Genomic DNA, 18,525 nt, shown 5'->3' with positions numbered 1-18,525 from the left:
TCAGTGTTAATGATATTATTTTTATATCATATCGTGAATAAATATATTTTTAATATAAATTGTTGTTTTATTTGAAACCTACCTTGAATATAGTACCTATTAGAACTATGAACTATCCAGACCATCATCTGTAATTTTTGATTATCATTTATATTGTCACTACATCGCATTTATGTTATTTACAAAAATTTGTCAGATAAGGCGAAATGTTAGCGAATCATAAATGTACATTGGGTCTCGGTAAGTACGGTATTTTTCCCTTTTATTCCTCAATCTATATAGTCCCTACTAAAGCTTAGAACCTATTTAACCAATACAGATTCGATCATATATTTTTTAATTACAATTTATAATACCGTATATTGTCTGTAGGTACTCTGTACTGTTTTCGAAGTAACTAAATATAAAAAAAGAGTAATTAAGAGTAACATAGTTATCAATGGCTTTTACGCACACTTTCGTAACCTATTTGAACACGTCCGAACTCCGAAACCTACAAAACATACGAACTAGGTATTTCATAATTTGTAGTTTGTACAATGCATACAGCACTCTTGTTCACTTAAAACATGTACATCCATTTAAATCGAATAAACATCCGCCATAGACACGAATAGCGCGGTTCTTAAGAAGCGCGGACATTGGTACAACGTTACCAAATGCCTCCGCAAAGTCAGCCAGGTGTCCCTGCGGCACCCCAACACTTTCGACCACTATAGAAGCTATTCCACGGTTATAGCTGAACAGCAGAGACAGATATTTGAGGGTGGGAACTATGTGATACACCCGTTGAGTCTAATTAGGTTGGTACCTATAAAGTACATGTAATTTGAATGAAATAATGAAACTAGAAACTATAAACTGTATTAAAAATCAAATCATATGATTTTAAGACTGTGGTATTACTTTAAAACAATGTTTAGCTGGTGCGTTACTTTGTTAAAATCGAGTTGATACTAGATGTTTCCCAATTCCCACGCCTTCGCTCACTTACTTAGTCATATGAAATTAACAGTAGCACAATCTATATTTTTTGTTAATTCGGAGTGATTCAAATGTGCATTCAAATTAAATTTTATAAATATTCAATTATTGACATTCCAGTCTATATTGGAACAGTGTATCATCAATACTGAACATCTTACACATGTGTGTGTCTACATTTCGGCTCAGTCATGTCATTGACCACCCCCAACCCCCTCGACTGCACGAAGTGGACATTTTGCTGCTGATTCTACACGCAACATCTCTATTGGATATCATTATGAAATTCAATACTAGCTTCCCTGAGGATTACCCAGTAAATGTAGTTATGGATAGACGGAGAATTGCTTGGTAAGACACATGAACAACATCTATACATAATATAATAAATCTGTAGAAGGGTCAATTCTGTACATTGAAAATATTAAAAAAATAAATAACAGGGGGTGTTACTGGATCGATACCAAACCCAAATATGTGATTAAAAAAATTTTTGTCTGTCTGTCTGTCTGTCTGTCTGTCTGTCTGTCTGTCTGTCTGTATGTGAAGGCATCACGTGAAAACTAACGGTTCGATTTCGATGAAACTTGGTATAATTAAACCTTATTATCCTGGGCGTAAAATAGGATACTTTTTATCCTGGAAAAATACGTAGAAAAAAATTAATCTTTTATAGACGTTGTTCTGTAGAACCGCGAACACACGTTGCGTATTATTATAGGCCTAGCCGTATTTGGGTCCAATAGATATTAATAAGATGTTTAATTGTCAGAGTTACTCAAAATGGAGAAATAAACCATCCACGCGAAGACCGACATCCGCGCGGACGGAGTCGCGGGCGGAAGCTAGTAATAAATATAATTATACCTATCCTATTTTTATAGGAAATAAATACATCAGTGACTTCTAAAAACTTAATATTATATCCTGTAAATAGACATCTGTGCAAAGATGTTTTACATGTGTACAGTAAAACGGTCAGTTAAGAAAATATGTATTTATCAAAAATCGCAATACTTTAAAGTAGAAAAAGCTCAGTTTCATTGTATATTTAGGAGAGAAAAGACTTTTCCATTTGTTTCTAGAATGTTTCATTGACCTTAACACGCCATTAATTTCATTTCAGTCGTTACATCCATTTCTGGTTTTGGGTGGATTTTGTGTCAAGTATCCCATTCTCCTTTGTACTCTTGCACAATAACTTCATCGAAAAACGATGGCTCTTTCTTGCCCACATGCTACCTCTACTCAAAACGTTACGACTAAGATCGTCGCTAACGAATATACACACATTATTAAAGGTAAAATAAATTATTGGGTTCAAATTGTATAACAAAGTTATTTTTAATGCTGTTAATTAAAATGAATACATGAATTCTAAAAATAGGTACTTCTTTCTCAGTTTAATGTTGCAGAGAAAAAATATTCTTTGTGTACATCTTCTTTCCATCTCTATCAATACGAAATCTGCAATCCCATATCAGAAACCTGACGAGTTTAAAACATCAGAAAATGAAGAACGAATATAACTACAGTCATGTACTTACTCTACAACCTCGTGATGTTTTTCTCTCATCATCATTGTTATGTTATGTTTGTGTTCATTAGTCTATACCTAATTCATTTTCATATTATTGGTTTAATTATTATTGATTTGTTTTAAATGTTTTAGATATTTACACGGTCCTTCATTTGGCACCGTTCATGCCACTATCTTGTTCTATTCGCCGTGACGATGCACTGGGCGACGTGTTTTATCTATACCCCGGTTGTTGTAAAGTATTACTGTAAGTTTTCTTATATACTGACATCTTCTAGGGTATAAGTAGCAAAGTAACCTTTACCTTTTGTAGTTTGCTCTATGATCAGTTAAATTAAGAAAAGAAATATAGGATAGTTGCAGAATGCAGTGCAGAATGCAGATGCCAGGGTCACAGGGTGAAGTGTTTTGATACAATAATACATATATAGTTCTTTTCTGAATTCTGATCCTGTGTTTAACACAGAGGAGCTTTCAACAACATAATATTATAGTATAATATGAATTGAATGTTCTAAATAGTTCATAGGTAGAAAAAATATAAAACAATAGCAAAACGTTTACCTACCATATCCACAAAATTGTTAGAATTTGGGAATTTGGGGCAGAAATGGTATCATATCGTTTCTTAATATACCTACGATTTACCTTCAGCTTTTCATTGTATTAAAAGCTTTCCATTATACTAAATAATATGATACCTTAAATTAACTATAGGTACCCAGTTTATAATATAAGTATATTTTTTGCTTTAATATATTCCAGGGTCCGGATATGTTCCAAGCGGATATAATACATTTCTTTCTTCCAGAGACATTACAAAATGTTGTCCGAGCGATAAATATTTTAAAGCCCTGTTTGTATGTCTGTCTACGTTTTTTGGTATAAATCTTTTAATTTTTTTAAAGTTTTATAATCGTCATGATAGGTATCGTGCATAAGTATATTCATGAATAATATTTTTACGACAGGTACCGGTTTTTCAACGTACAAGGTTAATAATCCCGATGAATTTATAATATATTCAACCATTATTTTATATACTTCGATGTTCATGGTTTATACAATAGGTAGGAGAATCAAAATTAATATTTTCTTGACTCTTGATTTCATTTAATAAATGGAGTTGGTATTTTCTCCATATTTATATAAGTTTGTATTAATCTGAAGTACATAATACATTTCAGTGTTCCTACTGAAAATTTATATGACAAAATATAATTCAACGATGCGATATCATGGCCTTATCAACCAAGTGGAGGTAAAACTTGCTTTTAATTTTATTGTAAGAACATATTAATTTAAATAATGTTTTCACTTTTCACAGTTAGTTAGATTACGTATATCTAATCACTAACTACATAGTATAAAACAAAGTCGCTTTCTCTGTCCCTTTGTATACTAAAATCTTTAAAATACGCAACGGTTTTTGATGCGGTTTTTTTAATAGATAGAGTGATTCAAGAGGAAGGTTTTAGTATATAATTTATTAGGTTTTAGACAAAGCGGCCGAAGCCGCGGGCGGTAAGCTAGTAGTTAAATATAAAGTAATCTCTTACTTTGGATGCTATTTATTGACAGGCGTATATGCAACAAAAGCAATTTCCAACATTATTGAAAAAACGCGTGTTCACATTTTACACGTATAAATATGAAGGAAAATATTATAAAGAAGACGCTGCTTTGGACTGTCTTTCCGGTATAAAATAATCGACATTAATCTCAATTCTTTTTTGCACCCAGCGTTATAACAAATAATGTAGAAAACTCTTGATTATCGTAGAATAGAATAGAAAACACTTAATTGCACACAAAAACAAAATTTACAGAAACGATATTACTTATATAATAAATGTACAATTTGGCGGCCTTATCGCTTATCGTAACTTCATGAGACTTACTTACCTTCAGTAAAATTTACCTACACATGTGTACCTAATAAACAAAAGTAGGTAGCTATTGTTACTATCTAGTAACTATTGTTCTATTGATAAATATCACCATCAGATCAACTTCGCCATGAGATTATAATGCATACATGCAATAAATTCATCCACGAAGTCAAGCTACTCAAGGACCTGCCGGCCAATCAGATGGGCGAGCTGATGAGCTACCTCAAGCCGGAGACGTACCTCGCGAATGACTTGATACTCAGAGCTGGTGATATCGGCGACTGTATGTACTTCATCGCTTACGGGACTGTTGCGATTTACTCTTTAAAAGGAGCTGAGGTAAACCATGGTACATGAGAATAGGATATTTGAAACATTTTAATGAATAAAAATAATGTGGCAGGATTCGAACCTTTTTTTTTTTAACGTGAGGAAATTCTTCATAAATACCGGCTGCTTCGGGGGCAGCAGCACGGTTAGGATTCGAACCTGCGTCTTCTGCGGCCGAGTCGACAGACGTACCGTAGCTAGGTACGTCGACATGGCCACCATGACCCCACAATGTTCGAATAACACATTTTTTAAAGTGGAACTTCTTTAGGCGCGTTCAGAGTAAAATTTCAAGATCGCGTCATGGTAATGCTGTCACGTCATGGAGTAAGGCGACGATTTTGGTCTCTTTGAATCTTGCCAAAGTAGTTTCACTTCTGACACGTGTGAGCACACGCTCTTTTTATTAAGCAGCAGATTTGTTATATTTAGTAAGTACCATGTAGTTACTTACGTATAGGTACACCAACACACGCCTTGTTTACATTCTGTCTGGTTCCTTCTATATCTATTCTTACTTCCATAGATGATAGTACCTAATCTATATCTATACATATAATAAATCTGTAGAAGGGTCAATTCTGTACATTGAAAATATTGAAAAAATAAATAGTAGGGGGTGTTACTGGATCGATACCAAACCCAAATATGTGATTAAAAAAATTTTTGTCTGTCTGTCTGTCTGTCTGTCTGTCTGTATGTGAAGGCATCACGTGAAAACTAGCGGTTCGATTTCGATGAAACTTGGTATAATTATACCTTATTATCCTGGGCGTAAAATAGGATACTTTTTATCCTGGAAAAATACGTAGAAAAAAATTAATCTTAATTTTTCAGTTTTATCCATAGACGTTGTTCCGTGTTCCGTTTACGTTGCGTATTATTATAGGCCTAGCCGTATTTGGGAATTGGGTCCAATAGATATTTATAAGATGTTATTGACAGAGGTACTCAAAATGGAGAAATAACCATCCACGCGAAGACCGACATCCGCGCGGACGGAGTCGCGGGCGGAAGCTAGTCTTTACTAAAAATGTTTTTATTCAGATCGCACATTTAGAGGACGGTGATTACTTTGGCACTGTAGCGCTGCTGATGAAGGACTCAAAACGCATAACTACAGTAGTATCCGTAGAGATAACTCATCTGTATCGACTGGATGCTCCTTATTTTAGGTAAATCGAAATTATAATTAAGTCCGAAAGTATGTTTCTTCTGTTCTCATGCGAGAAAGATGAACCGATTTTGATAAATTTTAAGGTACACTAAAAGTAACTTTAACAGATTTGTTACGAGTTATGATTTAATAAAAACATGAACACAAAAGAATGACGGTTTTTTTTAATATTTAAATAAGTAAGTACTTAGTTCTCTGTTCAACATTTTGTCATATTATGTAAATTATAAGTCTATTATTTTAGACAGTATCTCATGTCCAATAAAACAATCAGAGAGAGAATTGAAACACTCTCGTCTAAAAGGATGCATGAGAGTGTGGTGCAGGATGAGGAGTTCCGACACCGGCAAGAGAAGAAACGAGAAGAAAATATCTTCTCACATCACGAATTTAATAATAGTCAATAAATATTAAATAAGAAAAATTCATTTAAGTAATTTTTTTCCAGCATTCCGTAAATTCAGAGCACATGGATAATTATATTGAGAACATATAGGGGCTGTCCATTAATCACGTGAGGCTCGAAAGGGGGGGAGGGGTCCATCAAAACATCACGAAATATTACAAGGGGGAGGGGGGTAAAGTAATATATCACGTGTATTTATTTTATCGGCAAACGCGCGATACTCAACCGAAAAGCGGCGTTACATCTATTTATTTTAAGTCAAACGCGTTCAACTTTTTCGCATTTCTTTCATTATTTTTATGTCATTCAAAAACAAACTGCAATCTTTCTGTCAACCTCTGTACGTTTATTATAGTAGTCTTAAAAATAAAATTAGATGATACTTATACCAGTATTTTTTTAATAAATAAAAAATTGATTCTTTGCAGGTACGAAAAAATAGACGTGATATAGGGGGGAGGGGGGAGGGGTAGTCTTAAACCTCACCACGTATCACCAAGGGAGAGGGGGGGTCAAAAAATACCAAAAAAAACATCACGTGATTAATGGATGGCCCCATAAGGGTTTTTTTGTATTCTAAGGGCCGATTTTTCAATCCTTGGTTAAAATGTATTTGTCTTAGGGCCGATTTTTCAATCCTTGGTTAAAATTTATCCGTCCAATAAAGTATTACACGATCATATTAAAATATCACCTGTAAACTGTCAAATACGGACAATTACAATCCATTTTTGAAATGGTAGTTTAATACGTTATTCGATGAATAAGTTTCCAACGATTAAAAAATCATAATCTAAGAGCCCACGACGGCCAGACTTTCCTTTCTTTAGGAAACTTGAAAGTTTCTCTGTATATGTCTCCGATACAGATAAGAACGACTAGCGCTGACTAGCGATTATCAAGTCTGGGTTGTGGTTACTTTGGCAGGAAACACGTAGTAAAGGTGTATAAAATTGTACCTAACTTTCATTATAGTTTAAAAGCTAAATTTTATATATGTTACTTGGAGACGTATAAAAAGATGTTACTTCAAGATCCGGACAGTTTTCATGGTTCTTACATCTTACCAGACACATTTAAAAAATAACTAACATATCATCAAATTAACGTTACTACCTAAAAGTGTATCAAATGTGAAATAACCCACTAAAACATTAGTTTACTATAATTAATGACTAAAAAATAATAGTATAATATAAGTAATAAAGTTATTACTTATCTTTTACGGGGACTTATGTCGATGGAATTCCACGTATCTCGATGACTTTTGTTATTGTGTCATCGAGATACGTGAAATTCCATCAACATAAGTCCCCGTAAAAATATGTAATAACTAATAACTTATTATACTATTATTTTTTTAACATCTTTTTATACGTCCCCAAGTAACATATATAAAATTTAGCTTTTAAAGTATAATGAAAGTTAGGTACAATTTTATACACCTTTACTACCCGTTTCCTGCCAAAGTAAGCACAACTCAGACTTGATAATCGCTAGTCGTTCTTATCTGTATTGGAGACATATACAGAGAAATTTTCAACTTTCCTAAAGAAAGGAAAGTCTGGCCGTCATGGGCTCTTGATCTATCAGCCCTTAGTATTACACAAACATTAAAATGTCACTTGTAAATTACTGTCAAATACAGACAATTAGAATACATTTTTGAAATGGTAGTTTAATATGTTATTCGATGAATAAGTTTTAACCAAGGATTGTAAAATCAGCCCTGTGCAATGGATGAAGTGTAATTTTGTTTTGTCATTTGTATATTTAAGAAATAAATGCAATGGATATTAAAAGTTTTCATTTTTTATTTTGATGGTTATGAAACAAATCAATTGAGAAATGCTGAAATGGTTGCATTTATGTTGTTATAATAACGAATATACAGTTAGATATCCCTTGGAGTGATTTTTATATTTGCTACATGATTTACTATCATAGGAGTATACAAACAAACAACATCTTGGATAGTAATTTTTAATTAAACTTACAAAAATAACATAGATTTACACACAAATCATTGGAAAATTGTATCATTAATAAATGCATGTATCCTATTGACTAAACGGCTAAACATATATGCCCACCCAAAGTAGTAGAAACAGTATGCCAAAACCGGAGAAAAGAGACGCGACCAGTGATAAAAGAAGCTCCTTGAAGAGATCTCTTGAGTTCTTTGTGCTTGTGACTTCATACACGAAGAACCACGCAGTGAAGAATATACCAATACTCAACAGCAAAAGTGTAAGGTGAGGAAACACTGCCGGGTTGATTGGGGATACATGGCGAACCATTGACTCGATTTCCAACTAAAATATATAAAACAAATTAAGTCTCATGAACATAAATAAAAATTTCATTGAGTTTTCATAAAACTTACACTCATTTTGCTAAATTATCACAATAAATCACCGGTCTGTAACCAAAAAAATTCCAAGAAAACGTAGCTTTATTAATGTCAAAGTCATGAAACAAAACAGAACACGTCAGTCAACCACAGCAGTCAACAATAATGATTGACGTTCGGGAACCGTATGGCCCTTGGTATGGCCATATAAAAATATTTTATAATAATAAAAGTTAAATAGAATATTATGATTTGCTATCCGTACGTATAGTTAAATATCATACTTTTAAGCTCTATTAAATGCACGGTAATATCGTGGTTGAAATCTAGATAATCATTACCAACGCAAACTTAGCACCCCATCATTGGAATTTTGGGTCGAAAATGACCTTGATCGATAGGTCTCCGTTAGGTCCTTTAAGGTCCCACAATTTTTTCGTTAGGTCCCGTTTAGTTTTTTTTTAAATAATTTTTTAAATTTTGGGTATTAAAAAAATACACTTTAGCACCCCATCAATGGAATTTTGGGTTGAAAATGCCCTTGATCGATAGGTCTCCGTTAGGTCCTTTAAGGTCCCATAATTTTTTCGTTAGGTCCCCTTTAGTTTTTTTTTAATTTTGGGTTTAAAAAAAATTACACTTTAGCACCTCATCCATAACTAAATTGGCGAATTTTATCAAAATCGTATTTTTTATCGTTAGGTCCATCATTGAATTTGTTAAATTATTTATTTTATTAAAATTATAAAATAATTAAAACCTGCGCATGCGCCTTAGAGCATTAAGGCATGCGCACATCATACATAAACAGCGCGAAATTTAAATTGGTATCGTTCATTTATTAAATAAATCAATTGTTCTGAGAGTGCTTATTTATTAAAAACCTACTTTTCAACCTTAGATCATTAAGTAATGGATGGAGTACGCTGGCAAATGTTCTAACTAAACTTTCTGCCGATTTTGGTGCGGAGAGGGTAACTCACACTATGAAACACAATCACACATTCACAGAAATAATTTGTGTCTTTACAAACTCAAGCATTACAAAATTGACACAATAGCATATTTTTGCACACATTGCAACACACAGAAAAATCTCTGTACATATACGTAATAATACAATCGCTCGAAAAGGATGTAACCATATCGATATTACAAAAATAATAATTTTGTTGAAATTAGAAATAACATTAATATTATATTCATAAAAACTACTGCACAGGTCATTTGTAAAGTTTTCAATTTTCATCATTATTATATGCATATGAAAAAACAATAAAAAGCCATTTTATTTGTATTTGAATATGTATTCATTCATCACAGCACATTTAAATAAAATAAATAAATAAATATTATAGGACATTATTACACAAATCGACCTAGTCCCACAGTAAGCTCAATTAAGGCTTGTGTTGTGGGTACTAGGTGACGATAAATATAATATTTAATAAATACATATATAGATAATAACACCCAGACCCAAGAACAAATAATTGAGTTCATCACACAAATATTTGCCCTGACCGGGGATCGAACCCGGGACCGTCGGCTCAGTTGGCAGTTACTTTACCACTGCGCCAACCACGTCGTCGAAAAAATAAATATGTCTCTAAGAACTTTATCAAAAGTAGTACTAAAAGTTTATGACAGTCTGAACGAAATGACATAAATATATAATCTGAAACATACGTAATATTAATACATACATATAAACAAATTACATAAATAGAAAGGTTACAAGATTAAACATTACAAAAAAAACGGCTAAATGCGAGTCGGACTCACGCACGAAGGGTTCCGTACCATTAAAATGTTCTGCCAGTTAAAAGTAACGGAACGAAAATTTTAATAAATATATACTTACAAAATAAACATTATACTCCTTTTTGTGCAGTTGTGTAAAATTTTAATATAATAAAGATTATTTCTCATCTCATTTCAAATTATAGCTAGAAGTAGTCCGTCGTTTAAATTCAACTCTATCATTAAGTTCATAAAGATTAAATTTGTATTTCTTTCCAAAATAGTCTCGTGGGGAGTGCGGTTCAATATGGCGTTCTAAATTCAACTTTATCGCTTAGTTCAAAAAGATTAAATTTGAGTTAGTATATTTTTTTCCAGTCTCTTGAGGCCACATAAATGATCGAGTATACATGACTCGATTATTTGTCTTGATCATATCGCTAAACGATATGCGCAGGTTTTAATTATTTTATAATTTTAATAAAACAAATAATTTAACAATTTCAATGATGGACCTATACGGACCTAACGGTAAAGAATACGATTTTGTTAAAATTTGCCAATTTTGCTATGGATGAGGTGCTAAAGTGTAATTTTTTTTTATACCCAGAATTAAAAAAAAAATATTTATAAAAAAACTAAAGGGGACCTAACGAAAAAATTGTGGGACCTAAAAGGACCTAACGGAGACCTATCGATTAAGGTCATTTTTGACCCAAAATTCTATGGATGGGGTGCTAAAGTGTAATTTTTTATACCCAAAATTTAAAAAATTATTTAAAAAAAAACTAAAGGGGACCTAACGAAAAAATTGTTGGACCTTAAAGGACCTAACGGAGACCTATCGATCAAGGTCATTTTCGACCCAAAATTCCATTGATGGGGTGCTAAGTTTGCGTTGGTATAATCATTAGTTATTACTTGATAGTTGGTTATAATCATAAATTCATATTTTTCTTGCCTTACTTAAAAAAATAAATTGGCATATTTTGACAATACAACTTTAGACATATGTCAAAACGTCAATATCTCAAGAAGAACGAAAATAAAAAATTATAATTTTTGTTTTTATTTAAAATTGTATGCCTTTTCTTGTTTAGAGTGATATGGTATGCTTTAATGATAAGAGTTGTTTAGGGGAAATTTTTATAATTTTCATTTATTTTATCATATGTTTAACATTGAACCTATAAAATGGAATCCAAACCTAAAGAAAAAGTGATGTCCTATGAAGAGAAATCTGTAGGGTCCACTCCATTTTTTAAGTGTGAAGCATGCCCATACATGGCCCTAGCTGAAGACGACATTAAATTTCATTTATTCACCGTCCATCCCGATTTAGCGAAAAGCAATGGTCTCGCAGATAATATTCAAATTCATTGCCCTGGTTGCACTAATGTGTTCGATGCAGAAGAGACCTTGAGAACGCACTTACGAAATCATCATAAAATGGGTATTAAAGATGTCAAAAAGATGATAAAAAGCCTCGTTCAAATAGCATTAAAGAATGCAAAATTGAGAAAAGAAGCCCCACAGAGCGTACCTCCGACCAGGCAAGACATAGCCGATGTAAGAATCCCACAGGTGATAGAAATTGTTCCTGATATATCAAACACAAACAGTGAACAATTACCCAAAGGTGTTGCGTTTATATCTGTAGATGAGCTAAACAAAATGAGCGCTCCTAATTTCGAAACGATAGACCCTAAAGAAGTTATACAAGAGGCCAGTATAAATATTGTATACACAAATGATATATCAACACAATATGTTAATGTTTCAAAATCAAATATATCAAATTCTCCTTGTAATGTGATTCAAGTATCGAGTGTGACTCCCGATTTGATATCATCGATACAACCACGTGTAAATATGTCAGAAAGCTTATCGCCATCCAAAAAGGATGAACAAACTCAGATCACAGATGAAACAATGCCTTATAAATATAAGGGAAGGACTGTGACCATGAATCCAGAGGAAAATGGTACATTATGTTCAGTAAATAAATGTTATATACGTTTGAAAGATCCAAACAACTTGTCTTATCATAAGAAATGTCACCAGAATGGTAAGCTACAATGTCCTGAGTGTGGGAAAGTCTTTCTAACTGTGGACCAGTGTCACACACACTTGTGGAAAATACATGATATTGATGTAGAATTGCCCACCTGTGTGGTGTGTGGTTATAAAACATTCCAGAGGCACAGACTACTGAATATTCATATGAAATGCCATGAGAAGTTGAAGGGACATACATGTAAGTATGTTTTTATTCTAGCTTCCGCCCGCGACTCTGTCCGCGCGGATGTCCGTCTTCGCGTGGATGGTTTATTTCTCCATTTTGAGTAACTCTGACATCTTGTAAAAAAAAGAATCCACTGCGGGTAATGCAACATGTGTTCACGGTTCTACAGAACGTCTATGGATAAAACTGAAAAATTAAGATTTATTTTTTTTCCATGTATTTATCCAGGATAAAAAGTATCCTATTTTTTGCCCAAGATAATAAGGTATAATTATACTAAGTTTTATCAAAATCGAACCGTTAGTTTTCACATGATGTCAGCATATACAGACAGACAGGCAGACAGACAAAAAAATTTTTAATCACATTTTTTGGTTTGGTATCGATCCAGTAACACCCCCTGCTATTTATTTTTTCAATATTTTCAATGTACAGAATTGACCCTTTTACACATTTATTATATGTATAGATATGATTCAAAGATTCACTAATGTGACAAATTGTTATGATGCATGTTTACTTATAATTAAATAAATGTCTCATGCACTTAGGCCCAGATTCACAGTCGTGACTTTACTTTAGAGCAAAAGAGTCTTCACAAAGTAAACTTTGTATGACCGAAGTTTACTTTCAACATATTTAATTTCAGAGAGAATTGCTTGACTTTCCTTAGAAAAGTACGGTCCCAAAGTAAAGTACAGGGTAAGACGTGTAACTGTTACTTTATACGCATAATTTATGTTTTTATTATTATTAAATTAAGTTATATTTCCATAAAAAAAAACATATTATATAATAATAACATTATTATTTTATATGAAAAATGAAATGTTTACAAAAAAAACCATTATGTAGGAAGATTATAGTAGAAATATCAAAAACCGGTAGACACCGCAAAATTCGTCAGAAAAATATTATAATAATGTTAAAAGACAAACGAAACAATGCAACGATCAACACATCAACAAAAAAATGTTACTCGACATGACGTTTCGATCTATAACCCAACCATATTAAAATGTGTTTCTGTTCTAGGAAATTGGTTTAAAATGAAGGCCTACATAATTTATACGCATAGTCATGTAAAGTTTACTTTGAGACCAAAGTCATGATTATCGGCTCCTTAGCCTTTACTAAGTAAAGTATAGTTTCTGGAAAGTAAAGATGAGCTTGACACGACTAAGAAATATATTTTTGGTTGAAAGTAGATCTTTCCATCAAAGTAAAGTTAAAGTGCGATCTATGAATCTCGGCCTTAATTCCAGGTTCATTATGTTCCAAATCATTTAAAAACATGAACCAACTGACGAAACATCGGCAGCTCCACAAAGCAGACAATACATATGAATGTCACATTTGTAAGAGACAGTTCCACAGCCAGCCTCGACTGAAGTCACATATAGCAGCCGTTCATGACAAATTGAAGCCCTTTAAGTGCTGCCATTGTGACTACACCGCAGCTAGAAAAGAGGAACTGAAATTGCATCTACGATCACATACAGGTACAAGTTGGAGCTTTATTCAATACTAGCTTTCCACCCGCAGCTTCGCCCGCGCAGTCAAAGAAAAACCCGCATAGTTCCCGTTCCCGTGGGATTCCCGGGATAAAACCCATCCTATGTCCCGGGGTAAAAAGTAGCCTATGTCCTTTCTCGGGTATCAAAATATCTCTATACCAAATTTCATGCAAATTAGTTCAGTAGTTAAGGCGTGATTGAGTAACAGACAGACAGAGTTACTTTCGCATTTATAATATTAGTATGGATTAATAATAATACTGATATCTTTTGCAGTTATGATATGTTTTTATTCCTCATATACATAAAATCAAATGTTTATTTTGCAACAAAACTTCTTTTAGATACACTTTCTTTTGAATACTAATATTACCTACATAGGAATTTGTTTAGATAGTCCATTACAATCTCTTTGTTTTAGATTTCACACCGCTAGAAAACGAATCCAATAAATTACGTTTACACATTGTTGCATTCTACACAAGGCAATTTCATTCAAAGTGATTTGAAGTACCTATGAATTATCAAATTTTTATTATAAAATATATTTTTTTACAGGCGATAAACCGTACGGATGTGATCAATGCAGTTACCGTTCCGCGGATCACAACTCCATGCGCAGACACAAGAAGGTCCACTCAAAAGATGCTGTATATAAATGTAAATACTGCCCATACAGTTCCATTCAATCCAGTGTATTCACTTCTCACATGATATCCAAACACCCCAATATAACCTCCAATGATATCCACTACTGCTCATATTGTTCATTCAAATCTATCAATGAAGAAAAATATTTAATGCATCTCACAACACATAGAGATAAAGAAGATATTCAAATGCTATGCAATGTCGAATTAACGAAAACTAAAAACAAACCCTCTTGGACGATACCTACGGATGGTTCGGAAAAAATTGATAAAGAAGACGTAGATAAAGATATAAGTATAGATAAAAACAAAGAGTCTAGTCCCAAAACTGTTAATGAAATACCAATAGAAGTGTTTGATTGTGATAGCCTACCCGAAACACTGCCACAGGAATATCCCAAAAATTATTGTACCACATCATCAAATTCGGATCAGTCGTCGAATTTCAACAGCCAGGACATGGTCACAGATCTTAGCAAAGACGACAATAATTCAGATTGTCTATTATCAGAAAGCTCGAACGATACTATGTTAGATCGACACCAATATAATCCACAACATTCATTGCAAATAACGTATGACACGACCCAGTCAAACTTACACTATCTCAATACTTCAGCGACAATGGAACAAACGTTACTTCAAACGGCCAACGTGGATACGCTCACTACAAGTCACTCTCCAATCGTCAAAAGCATAAGCAATAATATTATGGCCAACTTCCCAATAAGATTACCTCCTGCACCAATATCTATGCGAAATAATATAACTTTGAAACCTGTTGACAAATTATCGCTTCCGATGTCAAAAGTTACGGGACCAATCATAAAACCTACTCAAATTCTACCAGTGCCCTCATCTAGTCATTCACCAATAAATATCACACACGACAACGATGGTGTTCCCAGAAAGAAAGCGAAGATATCGGTTAAGAGCAATCTTATTCTTAAGGGACCAGATCAAGTGAATATGTTCCATTCCCAACAAAAAATGGCATTTAAACAGTTAGAGGACAACGAGAGATATGGCTTAGGTGGTCCTGTAACATTCAACAATTTAATAACGACACAATTCATGCAACTTCCCCCAGAACCCGTTTTAAGCGAATCTCCAAATACTATAATGACGTATGCACAAGAGAACATGCTCGGTGAATCGGCTACGACACCGGTTGACTCTGAAATGACAGACGACCCACAAATATTTTCATTTAACCAACAAATGAATGTCAGCTCCATGACAATGCTCCCACCACCACAGAAAATCCAAACAAATGATCCTAGTTATATCAAATTAGAAGCGACGATCAAACAAAACACTCAGTCGCCAAGTCTAGAAAGAATGTGCAATGCCAACTTACTAAACAACCAAGCTCTAAGTAGAGAATATAAAGCATCCCCTCCGTTAGAAGACATTCATAAAAATATGAGCGAAATAAAGAACGAAGTAAAATCCGATGCATTTTACACGATACCTCTTACTAACTCAACATCTAATCCGCCTTTAATCGATCAGTACTTAATAGACAATATAATTCCGGAACAATATCCAGGACATATGGATTTGTCTACAGTAGTCATGCCCGAATTATCCGACCACCAGAATGACGTCATAGAAATTGACGATAATTCAGACGACAACAAGCTGTTACCTCGTTTCGACATGAATTTCCCCTTAGAATCTCTATACTTGATGCAAAATGACTTTCACTTCTTAGAAAATGATATTCAAATGAACAACAGTTCAGAAATAGTAAATGAAATGAATAGAATGGTAGCAGAAGTGCCTATTATTAACCAAAAGGAAAACTTAGATATGACGTCTAATGAGCTTAGTAGTGATTTTCCCAATTATATCCAGGGAAAGAAGGATCCCATGATGAACACGTCGGTTAGACCGACGAATAAAATAAATGTAAAAAATATAGAACTAATGAAAAATTAACTTGTACATAAGTGTTATGTTTATAAATTAAAGAAATCAAAATGTACCTATATAGAGTGAAGTCTATTCTGTTGTAGAATGAATTAAAAAATGAATGAAATAAATGAATTAATTAATTAGTATTTAAAAATAAGTTGAACAATAAAAGACTGCTGTTTTGTTTATATAATATGGTGTTTCTATTAATTATTTAGTAAGGACCTAGACCAGCATAAATGTATGGTAATTTCAATAGTTTGATAGGTCTGAAACCTGTGTAGTGTGTAGTCTACTTTAAACTAAGAACGATTTTCTATAACAAAAAAGACATTCTATATTTTGTATTTTATATTTTCGTTTTACAATAAATAGCGATGAAATCTTTACTATCACGAACCTCCTGTGCTGCAAATAATTTCCATTCTTCACTTATATCTTCAAATGGTCTCGGATTTGTATGCACGCCATCTTTATCCGGGCCGATAATAATCAGAACATTACCGGAGAAATATTCCAAGTAATTCCTAAACGCATTTCCATCATTAAAATAACAAAATAATAAGGCGGTGTCCACACAATTTTTCAGAACTTGAATTGTATTGCTGTCTTTCTCTAACACAGGCGATGTGATAAGGAGATCGAGAAAAGTGGGCGGGGCGTATTTACATTTCCACCATGTGCCATCTACTTCTATTCCGGAAACTTGGATTCCTGAAAATAAAAACAATACCAAAAAATTGGAAACTTACTTTATACACTGAGCAATCATGAAATATACCCAACAAGGCTGAACCAAACCTACATATTTTAAAATACAAAACAAATTCTCTACATCTAATCTTCAAATTATAAATTACTAGCTTTCCGCCCGCGGCTTCGCCAGCGTAAAACCCGCATAGTTCCCGATCCCGTGGAAAATCCGGGATAAAACCTATCCTATGTGTTAATCCAAGTTACCCTCCATATGTGTGCTAAATTTCATTACAATCTGTTCAGTTGTATTCGCGTGAAAGAGTAACAAACACACACATACACATCCTCACAAACTTTCGCATTTATAATATTATTAGGATAATTCCTTTTAATAAGGTAGTATTATAGTATGTTTAAAAACCTTACCAGTAGCCCGATCAATCATCCACTCCAACAGGCCACTTCCACAACCAACACTCAATATGTTTCTACACTTGAGCTCCGTTAAGTTACATTTTATAAATTCAAAGTTTTCTTCACTTGGATACACCCATAATAATTTATTTCTCTCTGGATAATTGTGATACTTTAGCGATATAGTCTTCCAATCTCCTCTTTTATGTAAGTCCAGAACTTCATTCACAAAATTTTCTTCCATTTTCTTTTTTCCTTAAAAATGGTAAGGTTGAAGACGTCTTTATCGTTTTTAGATTAAAAGATAAGAATATAATAATTAAATGCAAAAAGAATCACGTGTTCTTAGCATTGACACTGAACGGTGTACACTACACCTTGACGAAACGCGGGCGTCCGACTACCGATAGTGATAAATAGCTATACAGGTATGGATTAGTTATAAATTCGTGTATTGCAATACACTAGATAAAGCGAAAAATAATAAGAGGACACAATTATTGACTGGTATTAGTATCCTTATCCTTGCATAGTGGTAAGTGAGGAGAAGGTCTTTTTCAAACGCTTGCACCAATAATTCATTAATAATGTATCAGTCACTCAATAAATCAATCACTTTCAGTGAACAAATTTTTGCAAGTATCGTTCTAGAACATTT

The 18,525-nt window shown here is 33.3% G+C and overlaps 4 protein-coding genes across 4 annotated transcripts; 2 read left to right on the top strand and 2 right to left on the bottom strand.

The window, feature by feature from the left end:
* The first annotated feature begins 206 nt into the window (after positions 1 to 206).
* Positions 207 to 6,930, top strand: LOC123695180 (potassium/sodium hyperpolarization-activated cyclic nucleotide-gated channel 2-like). Its single transcript, XM_045640939.1, has 13 exons — positions 207 to 240; positions 608 to 803; positions 1,105 to 1,335; positions 2,111 to 2,285; positions 2,657 to 2,771; positions 3,290 to 3,406; positions 3,496 to 3,594; positions 3,712 to 3,785; positions 4,106 to 4,223; positions 4,532 to 4,755; positions 5,794 to 5,921; positions 6,168 to 6,420; positions 6,892 to 6,930. The coding sequence occupies exons 1-12, from the start codon at positions 207 to 209 to the stop codon at positions 6,328 to 6,330; spliced, it is 1,674 nt and encodes a 557-aa protein (XP_045496895.1). The 3' UTR covers positions 6,331 to 6,420; positions 6,892 to 6,930.
* Positions 6,931 to 8,298: 1,368 nt separating this feature from the next.
* Positions 8,299 to 8,828, bottom strand: LOC123694952 (transmembrane protein 258). Its single transcript, XM_045640602.1, has 2 exons — positions 8,716 to 8,828; positions 8,299 to 8,644 (listed from the first exon to the last, which is right to left on the bottom strand). The coding sequence occupies exons 1-2, from the start codon at positions 8,719 to 8,721 to the stop codon at positions 8,405 to 8,407; spliced, it is 246 nt and encodes an 81-aa protein (XP_045496558.1). The 5' UTR covers positions 8,722 to 8,828; the 3' UTR covers positions 8,299 to 8,404.
* A 2,615-nt stretch (positions 8,829 to 11,443) lies between these two features.
* On the top strand, positions 11,444 to 16,878 carry LOC123694911. Its single transcript, XM_045640531.1, has 3 exons — positions 11,444 to 12,682; positions 13,936 to 14,172; positions 14,746 to 16,878. Exons 1-3 carry the CDS (start codon positions 11,620 to 11,622, stop codon positions 16,779 to 16,781), a joined length of 3,336 nt encoding a protein of 1,111 aa, XP_045496487.1. The 5' UTR covers positions 11,444 to 11,619; the 3' UTR covers positions 16,782 to 16,878.
* A 28-nt stretch (positions 16,879 to 16,906) lies between these two features.
* Positions 16,907 to 18,173, bottom strand: LOC123694948. The gene is made up of 2 exons (XM_045640595.1): positions 17,880 to 18,173; positions 16,907 to 17,471 (listed from the first exon to the last, which is right to left on the bottom strand). Exons 1-2 carry the CDS (start codon positions 18,109 to 18,111, stop codon positions 17,107 to 17,109), a joined length of 597 nt encoding a protein of 198 aa, XP_045496551.1. The 5' UTR covers positions 18,112 to 18,173; the 3' UTR covers positions 16,907 to 17,106.
* Positions 18,174 to 18,525: the final 352 nt, after the last annotated feature.

Source organism: Colias croceus, chromosome 10 (assembly GCF_905220415.1).
Source record: "Colias croceus chromosome 10, ilColCroc2.1".
Taxonomy (NCBI): domain Eukaryota; kingdom Metazoa; phylum Arthropoda; class Insecta; order Lepidoptera; family Pieridae; genus Colias; species Colias croceus.
This window is presented reverse-complemented; position numbering and strand designations above follow the sequence as displayed.